This window comes from Colletotrichum spaethianum, assembly GCF_022836535.1.
Source record: "Colletotrichum spaethianum MAFF 239500 DNA, contig24, whole genome shotgun sequence".
Lineage (NCBI taxonomy): Eukaryota > Fungi > Ascomycota > Sordariomycetes > Glomerellales > Glomerellaceae > Colletotrichum > Colletotrichum spaethianum.
The window spans coordinates 765278-780151 of record NW_026054794.1 but is presented as its reverse complement, the minus strand read 5'-3'; the positions used below and the strand labels follow the sequence as shown (position 1 = coordinate 780151).

Here is a 14874-nt window from a genome sequence, read left to right as displayed (position 1 = left end):
CCCCCCCTGCGATCCCATGTGGGCGCGGAGCACGAGGAATTTCCATCACCGCCTTTTCGATCCCCCCAGCTTCAGGAGTGGGAATACCCGCCCTTCGGTTTCTATAGTACGCTCGATTGACGCGTTCCTTACCAATGCCATCAACACTGTGCCTTCACGTTGGCACCTTCTTCACATCCTCCTCGACAGCCTTCTTTATGCCCACTTCTCCAGCATCGATACGGCACCACCCCTTTCCCGAGCCCGCGTAACTTGCAAACGCCGCTGCTTTTCTCGAAACATTACCACACTGCCTCCACGACTACCCGTACCCCACGTTCTCTGCTCCTTGGTGATGGTTTAGGGCCGTAGGCTGCAAATCAAACTTCAGGGCGCGCTGTTGTGACCTACCCGCTGTGCTTTGACGCCTTCCTAGCGGCGGCTTACTGGTGTTGCCTTCCGTCCAACAACAGAGTGGGAGGCTGATTTGGAAGTCGATATCAGATGGAGGGTAACCCGATCCATCCCTATCCTGTCTGACCAGGCAAAACCATACCATTTACCTACGTACCTCACACACCCTCTGCGCTATGTCTCCTGTTCCCTGCTGCCCGCCGCCACCTTTTGACTACACTGCATTGGCCCTTCCCGTGCTGAGATCGCACCCTCTCCCCCGTCCCTTATCCGCCCATCCATCAGCCAGTCCATCAGCGCCTTGATGCCCCTTCCCCGAACCCTTCCATCATGATAGCCCGAGGGTGCCTTACCCGGGCCTAGCCCAGTCTGCTGTGGTGGTAGGGGTATGTAACACCTCATAGCCAGGTCGTGAAAGGATACATCCCACCGTTCCCACTGAGGGTGGTGACGCTCAGTGGTCAGAATTATAAGCAGACTTCACTAGGATCACTGAGGATTGCTGCTTGAGCTGGTGGTGGCAGCTCAAGCCACATCTACTCAACCGGAGGGTTTTATCCTCGCCATCCTGCAACCGCAGTAGGGGGCCTCTGACATCAGAGCAGATTAGATGAGTACCCTTGCGACATCAAGCTTCAGTTTCTCAACCAACGGCGGGTAACGAGAGCCCTAAGCTTTCAACAACAAACCTCGATGGTGAGAGGCTGCAGCATGCCATATCACGTCGAGCCATCGACTACCTTGCCAAACGATCCAATGGGCGCAATCGGTCGTAGGTGCTGCTCCGAATCGTGCAAGCAAGCGCGTTCAATGACGACTAGAGAGGCATAACAGCTCGCCAGATAGGATCCATCCGATGTTGCACACATCGCTTAACGCCATGACCCGGGGACTCCGTCTTCGCAGACTGCGAACATGCTCTCATGTCCAAGCATGTGAAGCTGCAATATCAACCTGTACTATGCCTCGTCGCGCCCGTTACCGATGCGTTTTGACAGGTTGACGAGCCTTTCTAATGGCTGGTTTCATCGGCGCCAAAAATGACTGGTAACGTGTGCGCGAGGTGTCTGCCCCTTCCAGATCTCTGCTGGCTGGGCGCGCATGACAAGAGTGAAGGGTCTTGCATGCCGCCGAAGGTGGTGGCATGGCAGGTGTTCTGCTCATACAATCAGATCAAGAGGCACCCTGCCGCGATTCAAACCTACTGCATCTTTCGTAATGGACACAATCGTCCCGGGGTCAGGCCACTCGAGGCAGACAATGTAAGATTGGCCGTGGCTCTTCCTCCATCCGTACATTCGTCCTCTTCTCTGTGACCTCAAGCCCACGTATCTCGTACCAACGCTGCCTCTTGTTTGCCTCAATGATGTCACTTGCATGGGGAAACGACAGCTGGGCGAGCGTGAGCAAGATCAGGACGATTACGAATAAGAGCAAATAAAACTACAACCGGCCCCCGTTCCTTTGGAGAATAGCCTTGGAGACGAGACGCGCGCCAAAACGAGCCAAATGGTCGGTGCTGGTCGCCAAGTATGGATGTTCGAAGGGAGGTGGTGGGTGCCGGCTCCCCAGAACGGGTGTGCGGGTATTGGGTTTTTGGCGTATTGATCACCGCCGATGCATCCCTTTCTATTGCTCCAACGGTTATCAGCTCTCGTCTGTAAGTCGATAACCGGTTGAGGCCAGAATATAAGTTTTCTTCATCCAGACCCTTGGGTTTAAAAAAAAAAAAAAAGAGTCATTTATATAGGGATTTGCATGGTTCATGCTTCCCTCGGGGATTAGATCGCCCAAATTATCCCATTCGAGAGTCAGTACGACGCAGTGCATTTCTCTCGATGAAATATCCTCCAAGTCTCTTGTCGATCGGTAAGGGAATGCGCACGAGAGTTGGAGAGAGACGGACCGCCGCGGGCGTAGCTGCAACTGTCGTGGAGTGTTCACACTGTATGCAACGGCTTTTGATGGAGCTGCTGGATGAGATGGTGAGGAACACCTCTGCTGCATCTGCATGGCACCCTTACCCACACCACATCCTTCAACCACACACACACAAGGAGGGGGAGGGGAGGAGAGGGGGGAACACATGATAATCCCTACCTCGTCGTCCATTCACGGCGTCTTGCATCGACTCCTTGAGTACCCAACCGGCCGACCCCGTTACCTAAATGCTTCTTCCCCCATGGCCCACGGTCCAGCCTTCTCATATTCGTGCCAGCGCGTTCGCAGCACACCGTATTTCTCGTGGTCTCACAGGGCGCCTCACAGAGGCCCCATCGAATGGCATTTTGCAATCGGGATGGATATCTCTGTTTTCCGCCCGGGAGCCTAGGGGCCGAGGAGGGGTTTCGATACGGATACCGCGACAAGGTTGTATAGTGTAAAGTAGCGACTTCTTTAATGAAATACTATGTAGAATAAAAGCCACAACGTGCGGTTATCCCTACCATGTGTGTGCTGCGTAAGGCGTGCTGGGGTACCGAGTGTAAGGGGAAGCAAGGTTGAGGTGTGATTGTGAAGGAACAATGTGGGAAGGCAGGCTGCCGTGCCTCATGGCAAACAGGCAGAGCAATTAAGGCAAAAGGGTGGGGGGGGGATGGGAGGGGCAGGCAAGGCACATGGCAGAATTGTGAAGAGCGACAAGGGGCCCTGGACGATAGAAGGGGTGGGGGGGGGGGGGGGGGGGCGACAGTTTGAGGTGTACTGTACATGGATACGTACATCCGTCCTGTGAGGACGAGGAAGGTGGTGAGGTTGTGTGCGGCCAGTAAGTCTCCTCTCCGCCGGAAGCTTCTGAGGCTGTTGCTCTTCCACTGCACCAAACAAAGGGACATAAAAGGATATAGCAGCACAGGAAAGATGTCAATTGTATCAGAGTGAGACGAGTGTGAGCGAGACTCACTCTTTCATACACACTCTTTCACTCTCATCCACGGACGAGGGGTGAGTGAACTGTACAGTGGATACTGAGTGAGTTGACATGGGCAACCGCGGGCGGGGGACAGACAGCTATGTAGAGAGGAGGGAGAAAAGCACAGGTAGAGGTACTTGGTTGAGGTACCTCCATACGGAAAGTTGCAAGTGTGGATGATGGGGCCTTAGGTGGTACCTAGGTAGGAAGGCCCAGGGGCCCCACACCACGCTTTTTTACTGCAATGGGCCGCCTCCCCCCCAGCGGAGACTCGAGAGAGAGGGTGAGAAAGAGAGACAGAAAGAGAAAGAGAGAGGGCGCTTGAGGGAGTATGGATCCCCTTCCTTGACTGGGGTCTGACGGCTGGTGGCATATTCCATCCTAGGCTGGCAGGAATAGCAAAGAAAGAAAGAGCTCTGTCAAGAAATAAACAAACAAAAACAAAGTCCCCTCCCAAAGTGAAGAAAACCCATCTTCCGTCAAAAGGGCCAGTTGTCAGGATACACCAGCATCAGGATGCCTGTACTGGAGGCTGACGGGGGACGAGATGCATCGCCAAACCGGTGCGGCATCAGGCCAGCATTTACCTTACAAATCCCCTTCCACTAGCCTCTTGGGACGCGGAACGGAACAGGAGCATGCATACTCACCTCGTGGCTCGTAGCGCCCGCTGTACGTATGTATCTATAGGTGCGTGTGTACGCATGTAGGTACATCGGCCTCCTCGTCGCATGGGCACGGCATGCCTCCCGCCCTTGATGACACCGCAACTGCAACCGCAACGGCGGCCGGTTCATCATAAAAAAAAAGAAAGCAAAATGCGCCGAGATGAAGTTCGGAGGACGGACATTCGATGTACGCAGGACGTTGGAAACCATCCAGACATTTTGTCATTTTCTCACTCTCACACACTCTCTCATGGGGATTCCCCCCTCGCTTCTTCCGTACCTAGTGTAAAAAAGATCGCGCTGCCCCCTTGCCCTTGTTCCTCTGTTTAGTCGGCTTGCCTTCTTTCCGCTTAGCCTCGAGCGGATAGGGTAGCTTCCTCTCCTTCTTCACGAGATTCTGCCCACTTGGTTGTCAGTCCATGCCGTCTAAGATTCCACTTTCGACCGGTCCATCATACTCACCAATCCCATTCTCGCCAATTCGATCCTTTGAAAGAACAGAAATAAATAAAAAAGAGAGAGGGCGGGAGGAAGACTCCACCCGAGCCGCAAGTCGATTCTTCTCGGTATTAGGTAGCGAACCATCTCCAGAGAGAGGACAGACGCCTGCTCCTGTGTCGTACGGGCAGATGATTTGAAAAGTTGACAGCCCGTTCCGATCCCGTCCTAGCCTCGTTGGCTTTTCTTTCTTCCCTTTCTATTGCCCACCCCGACGACGTTCTCAAGTCTCAGAAATCAGAGTCACCGTCTTAAGTCTCACTCTTCCCGGTCTCCATCCTCGCCTCAGTTCTTCCTTGGCCCAGACCACAAGGGAATAAGGATTGAAATTTTTGTTTACACAATATCTCCGGCACCAAAGCAACCCCCTCGTTTCTGCTATCTGCATCCCAGCGCACCGGGCCTGTTTGCCATTATCACACGCCTCTCATCCCCCGTCTCATCATCGACGTCGGTTGCGCCTTTCTTCTGCTCGTCCACGTCCTCGTCCACGCCGCCGCCGCCCTCGTACGTCGGTCCGTGTGTTTCCTCGCACTCCATGTCGCCAAGCGCTGCGTGAACGGCAAAACAGTCATTCCAAGCCCAGTCGAGGTCCTTCCTCTCCCTAGAGACAGCTTTGACTGTCACGTCACGCCTGGACCGGCCAAACCCACAAGCCGCATCACCACATCTCGCCGCTTCAAGTCAGTATTACATCCCTTAGTGTACTCACCTACGACGTTACCCCACGGTTGGACGGTCATATCCGTAATCGTACCATCGAATGCCCCCTTCTCCTCCCTCTGCCTTCTTTTGCTTCTTCTCCCTCTCCCTCTTGGGCCTTCCCGTTGCCTGTGCACTGCTACCCGGTATTTCGTGTCGTCTCCTTTTCTCTGGGTGCCTTCTGCTAGCCTCTCCATTTCATCTCTGGGCCCCCTTTCCTCGAGCCGGCCTCACCAAGTAACTCTCGGCTACCAGCATCGAAGTGGCCCGGAGCATGGTCCCATACTGGCCCTGACTGTTGGGTCGTGCCCGCCCGCCCGCTCTCTCGTCGAAGGCGGTAGACGTATAGCGTCTTTCCCACGTCCCGTCTATCTACTCCCACTCCCAGTCTCACTCCCAGTACAGTACTAGCCCCCTCCCCTCCCCTCCCCTCCCCTCCTCTAGCTCCCCCCCCTGATACCCTTTTTTTCTTTCCCTTTCCTGCTTGCAGGGTTCCGCCATCTACATGTACATCAGCCCCTTGGGCCTGTGTACTCTGTACTGTACTTTGGTCTCGCTGTTGTACCTTTTTCTTTCTCTTGCTCGTTCCATTCGCTCCATTCGCTGCCCATGTCCCTAATTCTCCTCCTCCTCCACCATTACCACCACCGCAACCACACACCTCCTCTCCTCTCCTCGTCCACGCCCACGCCCTGCCTCACCAAAAACCCGCTTTCTCTTCGCTTTTTTCTCGCGCCTGCCTTTTTATTTGAACACCCGTCTTGCCGTCTGCGCTTCTTCTAACCCTCCTTTTCCCATTAGATGGCCGCTGTCTCCAAGACGTCCCGACCTTCCAACCGCGAGCCATTGTCAAACGAGGCCAGCTCCGAACCTGATCCTCTCTCACACAAAGCCAATCCCAACCCTACCAGTGCTAACCCGCGATCCACCGCTCCTACCACCACCACCACAACCACCACCGGCGGCAGCGCTCCTCTTCCTGCCACTGCCACCACCACCACCACCACCACCACCACCAACTCCTCCTCCAATACCAACACCACTACATCATCGTCGACAGATCCCAACCAAGTCGTGTCTCCGGTGAACCGCCCGCATTATCGCTCGCATCACCACTCGCCCTCAACCACCTCTTTGCAAAAGTTGCAGCGCTCCGGCGGTCTCTTCGGCTTCGCTGCCGCTGCCTTTGACAAGACCCAATCCGCACTGGCTGCCTTTTCCTCGGACCAGCCAATTCGCCAGCGCACCTCCAGTTCCGCATTGGGCAGGGCCTCTTTCACCCCCGACTCTGCTTCGGACCACTCTGCCAGCCTTGGCTCGACAGACAAATACCCACGATACACGAGCCCCTCCAACTACTCGTCTTCGAGCAGCACTCTCAACCAAACAGAGGGCAAGTATCCCAGCCAGGTATCGCTGGTACAGGATATACCCTCTCTTCCATACACCGAGACCGACCCCAATAGGCCACTTCCCTACCGACAGCCGAGCCTAGAGAGCAAAATGCATCAAACATCCTCGCGGCTTCTCCGCATGACGGATGATGACCGGCCATTCACAAAGGTCAGTAAGCCGCCAGGCCCGACGTTGCTCGCCGAACCAAACGAGAGCCTCCGAGACGGTCGCGGACCCCTCGCTCCCAATCATGCCCAGCCGCGGCCTCAGCCCTACACGTAGATGATGGCTAACTAGAACAATTGAACAGGACTTCAAGGACCTTTTCTCAACACTGATTGTCAGCCTCCTACCTTTGTCCGCGCACCGCGTCCGGTTAACACGCGTGGAAAACACCTTCCTTTCCGAAGATGCAATCAACAACTTGGGCTCCCTCAAGTTCTCCCAATCCAACCGTATGCCCGACCCTAAGGACCCCTCCAGAATAGTGACAACCACGACGACCACGACGTTTTCGATGGCCAAGGACATGGCCCGCTCCATTTGCCAAAAGTTTCTCGAGGCGAGGTTCATCGAGTCCGCCGACGGAAAGTACCAGCAGGTGTACAACATGAAGGGCTCCGTATGGCAATTGACATCAAAGGGTGTCACCGTGCTGGATCGCTTCTGCTCCCGCAACGGCATCCAGCAAAAGTCGATAGCCGAACTCGTCGGCTCGACGCTTTCGCAACTCGTCATACTCGAGAGGGATAGCCAGACGGACAAGCTCATTACGGACCGCGGCACGATCGAAGTCATCTTCAGGAGGTTCATTGGCACGCACGGCCCCAATGTCAAGTCCAGCGTCAGCTCAGCCGACTCGGACTCTCTCAGCGACTACAAAGACGGTCTTACCGGTGTCAAGATGGCTAGCGAGCGCAAGGTGAATGGCAAGACGTACAAGGATACCTTCACAGGCAAGGCCGCCACCGATTGGTTGATGGACTGCTGCACCACCGTAGACAGACGGGAGACGTACGACATCGCGGCCCTATTCGTGGAGTACGAGTTGATGGAGCCCGTGGTACAAGACCGTGCTCATATGGCACAATACCCCACCCAGCAACAACCTGTTCCAACCCACCAAGCATGCCATCTACCAACTGACGGCGAAGGGCAAGGATCTGATCAACGGTCTCGGCTCGAGAGGAAGAACGTCAGAGAGTGAGGCCGTCGTACCGTCCCGGAACGCCATCGCGCGAGACTCCAACACGCAGAGGCTGGACAAGATCCTGAACGACGCCGCACTCCGCTTGCTCTTCAGAGAGAACCTCAGGGAAACGCACTGCGAGGAGAACCTGTCCTTCTACCTCGACGTGGACGACTTTGTTCGAAGTTGTCGGGGAGCAATCAGGGTCGCCCAGAAGAACCCCAACGCGAGCTCGTTGGATGGGATCAAGGAGATCATGGCGCAGGCCTACGGGATTTATAATGCATTCCTCGCCCCCGGTTCTCCATGCGAGCTGAACATCGATCACCAACTCCGCAACAACCTGGCCACCAGAATGACCAAGGCCGTTGGCCAAGACGTCGCGATGATCGACACTCTGCAAGAGGTTATGTCTTTGTTCGAGGACGCCCAAAATGCAGTCTTTAAACTGATGGCGAGCGTATGTTTGGCCTTTCCGTAGTTGCAGTTGGAAATGTTTTTCTTTTGTTTTGGATCCGTGAGCTAACCCGATTTTCGCAGGACTCGGTCCCCAAATTCCTGAGAAGCCCTAAGTACGAGCATACCCTGAAGAACTACGACTTTGACGCAGTGCCGGGCGCCGCCCGCGGACTGGAGCGTAGCACGAGCCGATCGAACCGCAAATGAGCAAGGTCAGCATGACACAGTTCGACTCAAACAAGTGAGAGACGGCCGATCAAGCGCCCAATCTCACCACGACGCGACGGATTGCACACCCAGGATCGCCTCTTCGGCGCAGGTCCGCGCAGTTCAGGCTGGCATGCACGGCACTTTCCCCGAACCATAATCTTGTGCATAACACGGTGGTCTCTGATTCATTACCAGGCGGCAGGCAGCATCTTTCACCTTTTGACCGGGGGGGAGGGTCGCGCTCGAGCCGATCTTTGTCGCCATCTGGATTCTTTTGAAAATGAAGGCGTTGGGGATGGACTATTCTTAGAAGGAGACCCCATGAGGCGGCGAAACCGAGTCCGCGAGACATGATCACGTCATCATCATCATTATCATCATCATCATCATCATCATCATCACATGCGGACTTACTTCTGTTTCTTCACCTTTTTTTGTTTTTAATTTCTCACATTTGTTCGAATCATAACGGGCTGGCGGGGCGGACGATCATAGAAGGACGGCATGATAGCGCAGGTCTCAACCACGACCCCAGAGACGAGCTAACGGCGACCGATGAAGGATTTTCGCGATCAGAAAGTGGAGGACAAAGGCACTTCCGCTGCCTGTTGGCACGCTGGAAGTGGATGTCCTGTAGACATCACAACAAGAAAGAACTAGCTTTGAGGAAAAGGGGGGGTTGCAAAATAGGGAGGAGAGCGGTCGTGGAGCGACCTGACTCATTTGTACATATCTCAGAGCTCCCCGATCCAACTTGGGGAAAGATGCTCAACCTTCCGACTTGACCCTGAATAAGAGGAAAGCAGATGAAAGTGGTATCATGCCTTTGCAGTGCCGGGAATGCTGTTTTGATGAAGTGCGGAAAAATCTTGAATTCGAGGGAAACAGCCGGCGGGTGGGCTTTCTCCCCCTCCTGCCGTTCCCATGTGGTGTGCATCTCTTGCGTCGAACCACTCTGGACCTGACGACTGGAATGTGCCACATTACCGGCGGCCGGTAGACGCATTCTTGGTTGTTTGGCGGGCCATAACAAACACGGCTCCGGGAGGCTCTCTGCCAGCATTTCTAGCCGCGGAGCCGGAGGTTCTCATTGGACCTCGAGGGGCGCATCGATGGGAGAAGGGAAAACACCCGTAATCTTAACTCGACATGTTCCTGGACTGACCGGCGCTTCGATGGGGGGTTTTCTTTTTTGCTTGTGTTATGTACCTCTTCAACTGGCATTCAACCCCCTGAACGCTCCGTGCCGGTGGTGTCGATGGGTATTGATGTTTGTCTATCGGAAAGGGGGTGGGATCGTAATGGTTGCAGGTGAACATAAAGAGAGGCCCTCAAACCACCCTCTGACTGACACGCTCTTTCCTTCCCACCCGTCACACACACACACACATACACATATCTCTTCTTACATCACAGGACTCGTATCTTTCGTTTGTTTGGAGGTTCCCCCCCTCGTTTTGCATTTCAGTTGCTATTACTGGCCCCAGTCACTCGCTTACACCCAGAAACACAAAACAAACACATCGCAAAGCGCAACACACCATTTTCCTTAGTCAGAGCATCTTTAATCACTACTACTACCTATACTTATTGTGCTCGAGACCCTCGAATCTCGGAAAGAAGCTCGACTCCCTACTCCGAATCTCCCGACAGACAACCACCCATCCATCCGCCAACAACACCCACGCCAGCAAAAAAGACATCACACACGATGCGGATCTCATCCGCCCTCGCAACCACCGGCCTCTTCGCCGCCGCCGGCACCGCCTCCGCCGTCCTCCTTAACCCTACCGGCATCCACTTTCCGGGCTACAACGGAACGGGTATCCGCACCATCACCAAGGTGTGGGACCACGTGACGACGTACTGCCCGGAGCCGACGACGCTGTACTACAACAACCGCACCTACACCATTGACAAGCCAACCACCTTCATCATCCCCGACTGCCCTTGCACGCAGACTTACGTGAGTCCTGTCCCCGGCCCCCTGTTTCCATCTTCTAGGTGTTCGTTCCTCTGTGACGCTGCTTCGGCTCCATCTTCTGATGAAGGGCAAGTGAGACCCTATCAGCCGAACGCAGTAGGAGAACAGACATACGTTAAGCAGAACCCTGCTAACATACACCCTCCCGCAGACCACGACCTACGTTCTCCCTACCCCGCCGGCCCAGACCGACAGCGCCGCTCCTTCCCCGGCGTGCCGACTGGAGTCCCTGGAGTCCCGGGCACCACGCCCACGGCTCCCGGCCAAAACCCCGGCAGCACACCGTCCGTCGTCGTCACCGCCGGCGCCGAGAAGCGCGCAGCTGCCGGCATAGCTCTGGTCGCTGGCGTCGTGGCCGCTCTTGCCCTGTAAAGCGAGACCCTTGCGGACATGTAACCCTCTCGAAAGCATCTGCTCGGTCTCGTGACCCCCGCTGGACAAGTTGACTGACGCCTCCGTTTGGGCCTCGGGCGCCGGGCCCCACGTTGATTGGGGAGAGACTCACAGAGAAGCGGGAGGGCCGGGGACACTGGGGGAAGGGGGACCGGGGGTGAAGTGAAGCCAGATTCATCTGCTGCGCCTTCTGCATCCTTTGGCCCCCCTTTCCCTGTCCGCGGCCCTGCCCGCTTCTTCAACCGTCATCTCTTCCTTTGCGCGGGGCTCGGCGTCTCTTGGTTTCGGAGGTGGTTTCGGCCAACGACTCCGCGGGGAGACCGGGAACGACGGGCTTCGGGAGAGGGGGTCCCCTGGTCCACCACAGCATCGTTATCACTCGTATCTTGTCGTTTTCTTGCTGCGCGTCTTGGCGTTTGCCCGCGCCCGCCATCATAATCTATCATGTCTTATGCCACGTTTAATGCCTGACGGCCGATGTTTCCAGAGACGAGAACACCAAAGGAGGTTGTCCAGAGAGGAGGAGAGAAGAGAGAACAGAAGGGGGGGCGAGACGAGAGAACGAGAGAGGAAAACAGAGAGCCAGAACTATCGCGGAATCCGCTGGAACCCGGGTGAAAGACTGGGGGAAGGGCGGATCCGCTTACAGTGGATGAGGGGACGGACAACTCTCCTTTGTAAGAGGCCTTCTTTATTTATTTAATTGATCCCTTTTTTGGGGGATCTGTTCTTGTTTCTATTCGAAGAAAGGGGGGGAAGGAGGAGGAAGGAGGGTTTGCGTGCGTGCGGTATTATTATCATGCTCAAAAACATCGTTTACCCTCCCGTCATTATCCCTAATCCCAGGCGCTATCTTACCTTTGCCTTGCATTTCTTATCCTTTCTTTCTATACTTCTTTTATAGACTTATCCCGTTTTTGTGTGTGTGTGTCACAAATGGAAGGCCCTCGGGCCAGAAGCGGACTCGGTAAAGTGTCAGTTGTATCCCTTTTTCAATATTTTGCCCCCCCCCCCCCGCGTTGTGAGAGTGCGAGCGACGCTCTCCCCCGGGGGAGAGAGGGTTTGTCGACGAAAACAACGCGTAACTCGCGTCTCTCCGCCAAGTAACCAAGACTTGCTAGGCGTGTGGGACTGTAGGGCGTTGAGAATGCTGTGAAACGTAGTAGAATCACTCTCATCAAACAATGGAACGAGGGGGGGGGGGGGGGGGCGGATAACATTCAAGAGGACAAAAAGGGCACGTCGTCACCAGACCGGTACCTCGAGCAGCATTTACATACATCGCCGTACCGGTATGTTGGCCCGGTGTGGGCCAGTGGGCGCCAAGATGGCACTGGCCGGCATCCAAGCATGCTTGCTTGCCAATTCCGGAAGGCTGTGCCGCAACGTCACATACACACTGCAGGATGCAAGATGACGAAAATACGACTTCGGGGCGGCCTCTAAAAAACGTTTCATGAATTGCAATATATGGGTATCGATCTTTCTGACTAACACGCTGGCACCAGGCCCAGGACACTGACACGAAAATGATTCCCCTTTACACGGGGGATAAGAGAGCCCGGCTCACTCCAGCTCGGCGACAAACGGCCCCTGCAGAGCCCCGCCGCTGCTCTGGTGCTGTCCTGCAGCACGCTGGTGCGCGTCGCCGCCGGACACGTTTCCTGTGTACGGCGACGAAGGCGGCGGCTTGGTGCCGTAGGGGTTGCCGCCAAGGTCCGAGTAGTTTCCGTGGGTGTAATTGTTGCTGCTGCTGTCGCCGGGCTGCGATCTGGAATCCGGCCGCGACAGCCTCAGAGATGACGTCGAGTTCGCGGAGGTGTGGCGGATCCGCAGGGGCTCCGGGTAGGCCGCGCTCTGAGCGCCATCGCAGGCTGGCGCGGGCGGGGACATGGGATACGACGGCCTGTATGGCAGGCTGGTTTGGTTGGCGGCGAGGTTGCTGTAAGCCTGGCTCTGATGAGATTGATGAGCAGGCGTATTTGACGCGCCGTTGGCGTCGGAGCCGGACTGTGAAGCCTGGCTGCTATGCCGCTGATGGGCGGCAGCTGCGGACGCCTGCTGGACCTTGGACTTGATGCGGTCGACCAACAGACCGTGGCTCTTCTTGAGCGTCTTCTTGACGAAGGAACTGGTGAAGACGTTGCAGCGCATGTCGACGTCCTCGCGGATGTACAGCCCCGTCAGCGGGGCACCGATGCCGAGCTCGACGGGCTCGACGGGCTCACCGGGCAGACAGCCGGCGACGGTCCACTTGTCGCGGATCTCGAGGCCCATCGGGGCGTAGCAGTGGGTCTGCAGGCCAGTAGGCAGGTTGTGGAAGCAGCAGGTATAGCTGACATCGCCGGTGGCCATGCCGCCAGGCAGGTAGGAGATCTCGTCGGTGAGGGAGTACCAAGCGCAGGCGTGCTCCTCCGGGGGCGCATGAGAAGGGGCAGGGATGAGGTGGCGCTCCTTGATGAGGGGGTTCAGGTCGATCATCTCAAGGTGGTTGTGGAGGAAGCCGAGGACGGCCTCACGGGTAATACCGGCGGGGAGGGGCGAGATTGTGGTGAAAGTTGAGCGTTTCGACATGGTTGATGCGTGAGGGGGGGCGTGGATGGGAAGATGCGGGTGTTAGAAGACGAGGGCGAGGGAGGGTTGTAAACCATGCGATGCGCGAGACGTAGATGTGAGCGTATAGGGGGTTGAAGATGTGAGGTGAGTTTAAGGTTGTCAAGGTCCAGGTTGAGAGGGTAGTGTAGTCGGCGTGCTGGGTCGAAGTTGGGACGGAACGCGGGTTGAGAGTTGGACCGCAGGTGGGTTCAACAAATGGTAGAAACAGGGGGGCTCGGGGAAGGAGTTGGTGAGGAAAATGGGGTTTATGTCTGTTGTAACGTGGTGTCGATCGGCAAAGAGGCCTGCTGAGAAAAAAAGGAAGAAAAAAGCGCAGGTTGTGCGGACGAATCGAGTAGATGATGGGTTGTGCTGCCTCGGAGGCTATGCCAGCTGGGGGAGGCAGCACGCGGAGACGGAGGACGGAGGCGCAGAGGCGGCCGGGTGCGATGCAGCCCGCGGGGCGTAGCGCTGGTAGTGGGCGTACGCAGCGCGGTGAGGCCGGATTGCGCGCTTGTTGGGTTCTCTGTCGGAAGGGAGAAGAGCCGGTAAGACGGGCGGGCGAATGAAAGACGCCCTGTCAGTACCCGGGGACGAGCTAGGTGTTGATGTAAGCGGCAAGACGACGGGACAGCCGCAAAAGAGAAGCCAACGCCGCGGGTTCTGGAGTCGGTGTATGAAACGAGGTAAAATAAGGAAGGCCAGGTCGACGCGCAAGTGGTTAATTCTTGTTAAACCAAGACAGAAATGACGGGTAGGAAGCTAACAGTCTGGAGGGGGCGGAGGAGGAGGAAGAAGAGCGGGAGCTAGTTCAGTAGTGCTCGTATCCCACACGGCGAATGGTCGGTCAAGCGTGCCAATCCGACATTGGAAAAAGTCAGAGACAGGAGCGCTCGGCTGGCCTGGTGGTTTAAATTTCCGAGGAGGAGCGGGCGGCCGCTTTGCACGAAGGAAGGAGCACATTCGTAGGTAGCTGCTGCTGCCGCCACACAGCCCGTCGCTTGTCGGCTCGGATGTCTGTCGCGCCCATCTCATAGTACCGGTAGCTCCCAGATCGAACCAAGATCGGCCCAGCCCCAACTGCTTTTCATTGGTTGTCAGCCACCAGACGAAAGATCTGGAATGCCTTAAAATAAAATAAAAACTCGCCGTGGTGTAAGCTAGCGTACGAGCATCCCGAACTCTGACCGGGGATGTTTATTTCTCGGCGCGCAAGGCTAAATCGGCTTCTTGGGCAGTGGTTGAGACTCGAGACGGACAAGACGGACGGGAGAGAGTCAAGACAGAGAGGCCCACCCATTTGTGGTGGTGGTGGTACCTAGTGCAGTACCATGTACTCGGTGTACCTCCTGCAGTAGGTACTTTTGCCAAAAACGAAAGAAAAAGAGGACCAGGGTCCCGACATGTGCGGAATCAAGGCCGCAACGTGGCGGCCGCCGGACGGGTGGGACCCCTTCCATCGACTGAACCCGGTGCT

At 56.1% G+C, this 14874-nt stretch overlaps 3 protein-coding genes across 3 annotated transcripts; 1 reads left to right on the top strand and 2 right to left on the bottom strand.

The window, feature by feature from the left end:
• Positions 1–4848: 4848 nt before the first annotated feature.
• ColSpa_08865 (uncharacterized protein) lies at positions 4849–5213 on the bottom strand (the record flags this gene model as incomplete). Its single annotated transcript, XM_049275077.1, has 2 exons — positions 4849–5147; positions 5183–5213. The coding sequence occupies 2 exons, from the start codon at positions 5211–5213 to the stop codon at positions 4849–4851; spliced, it is 330 nt and encodes a 109-aa protein (XP_049131034.1).
• A 4923-nt stretch (positions 5214–10136) lies between these two features.
• ColSpa_08864 (putative chloride channel protein) lies at positions 10137–10781 on the top strand (the record flags this gene model as incomplete). The annotated part of the gene is made up of 2 exons (XM_049275076.1): positions 10137–10391; positions 10605–10781. The coding sequence occupies 2 exons, from the start codon at positions 10137–10139 to the stop codon at positions 10779–10781; spliced, it is 432 nt and encodes a 143-aa protein (XP_049131033.1).
• Positions 10782–12368: 1587 nt separating this feature from the next.
• ColSpa_08863 (uncharacterized protein) lies at positions 12369–13376 on the bottom strand (the record flags this gene model as incomplete). The annotated part of the gene is made up of 1 exon (XM_049275075.1): positions 12369–13376. The coding sequence occupies one exon, from the start codon at positions 13374–13376 to the stop codon at positions 12369–12371; it is 1008 nt and encodes a 335-aa protein (XP_049131032.1).
• Positions 13377–14874: the final 1498 nt, after the last annotated feature.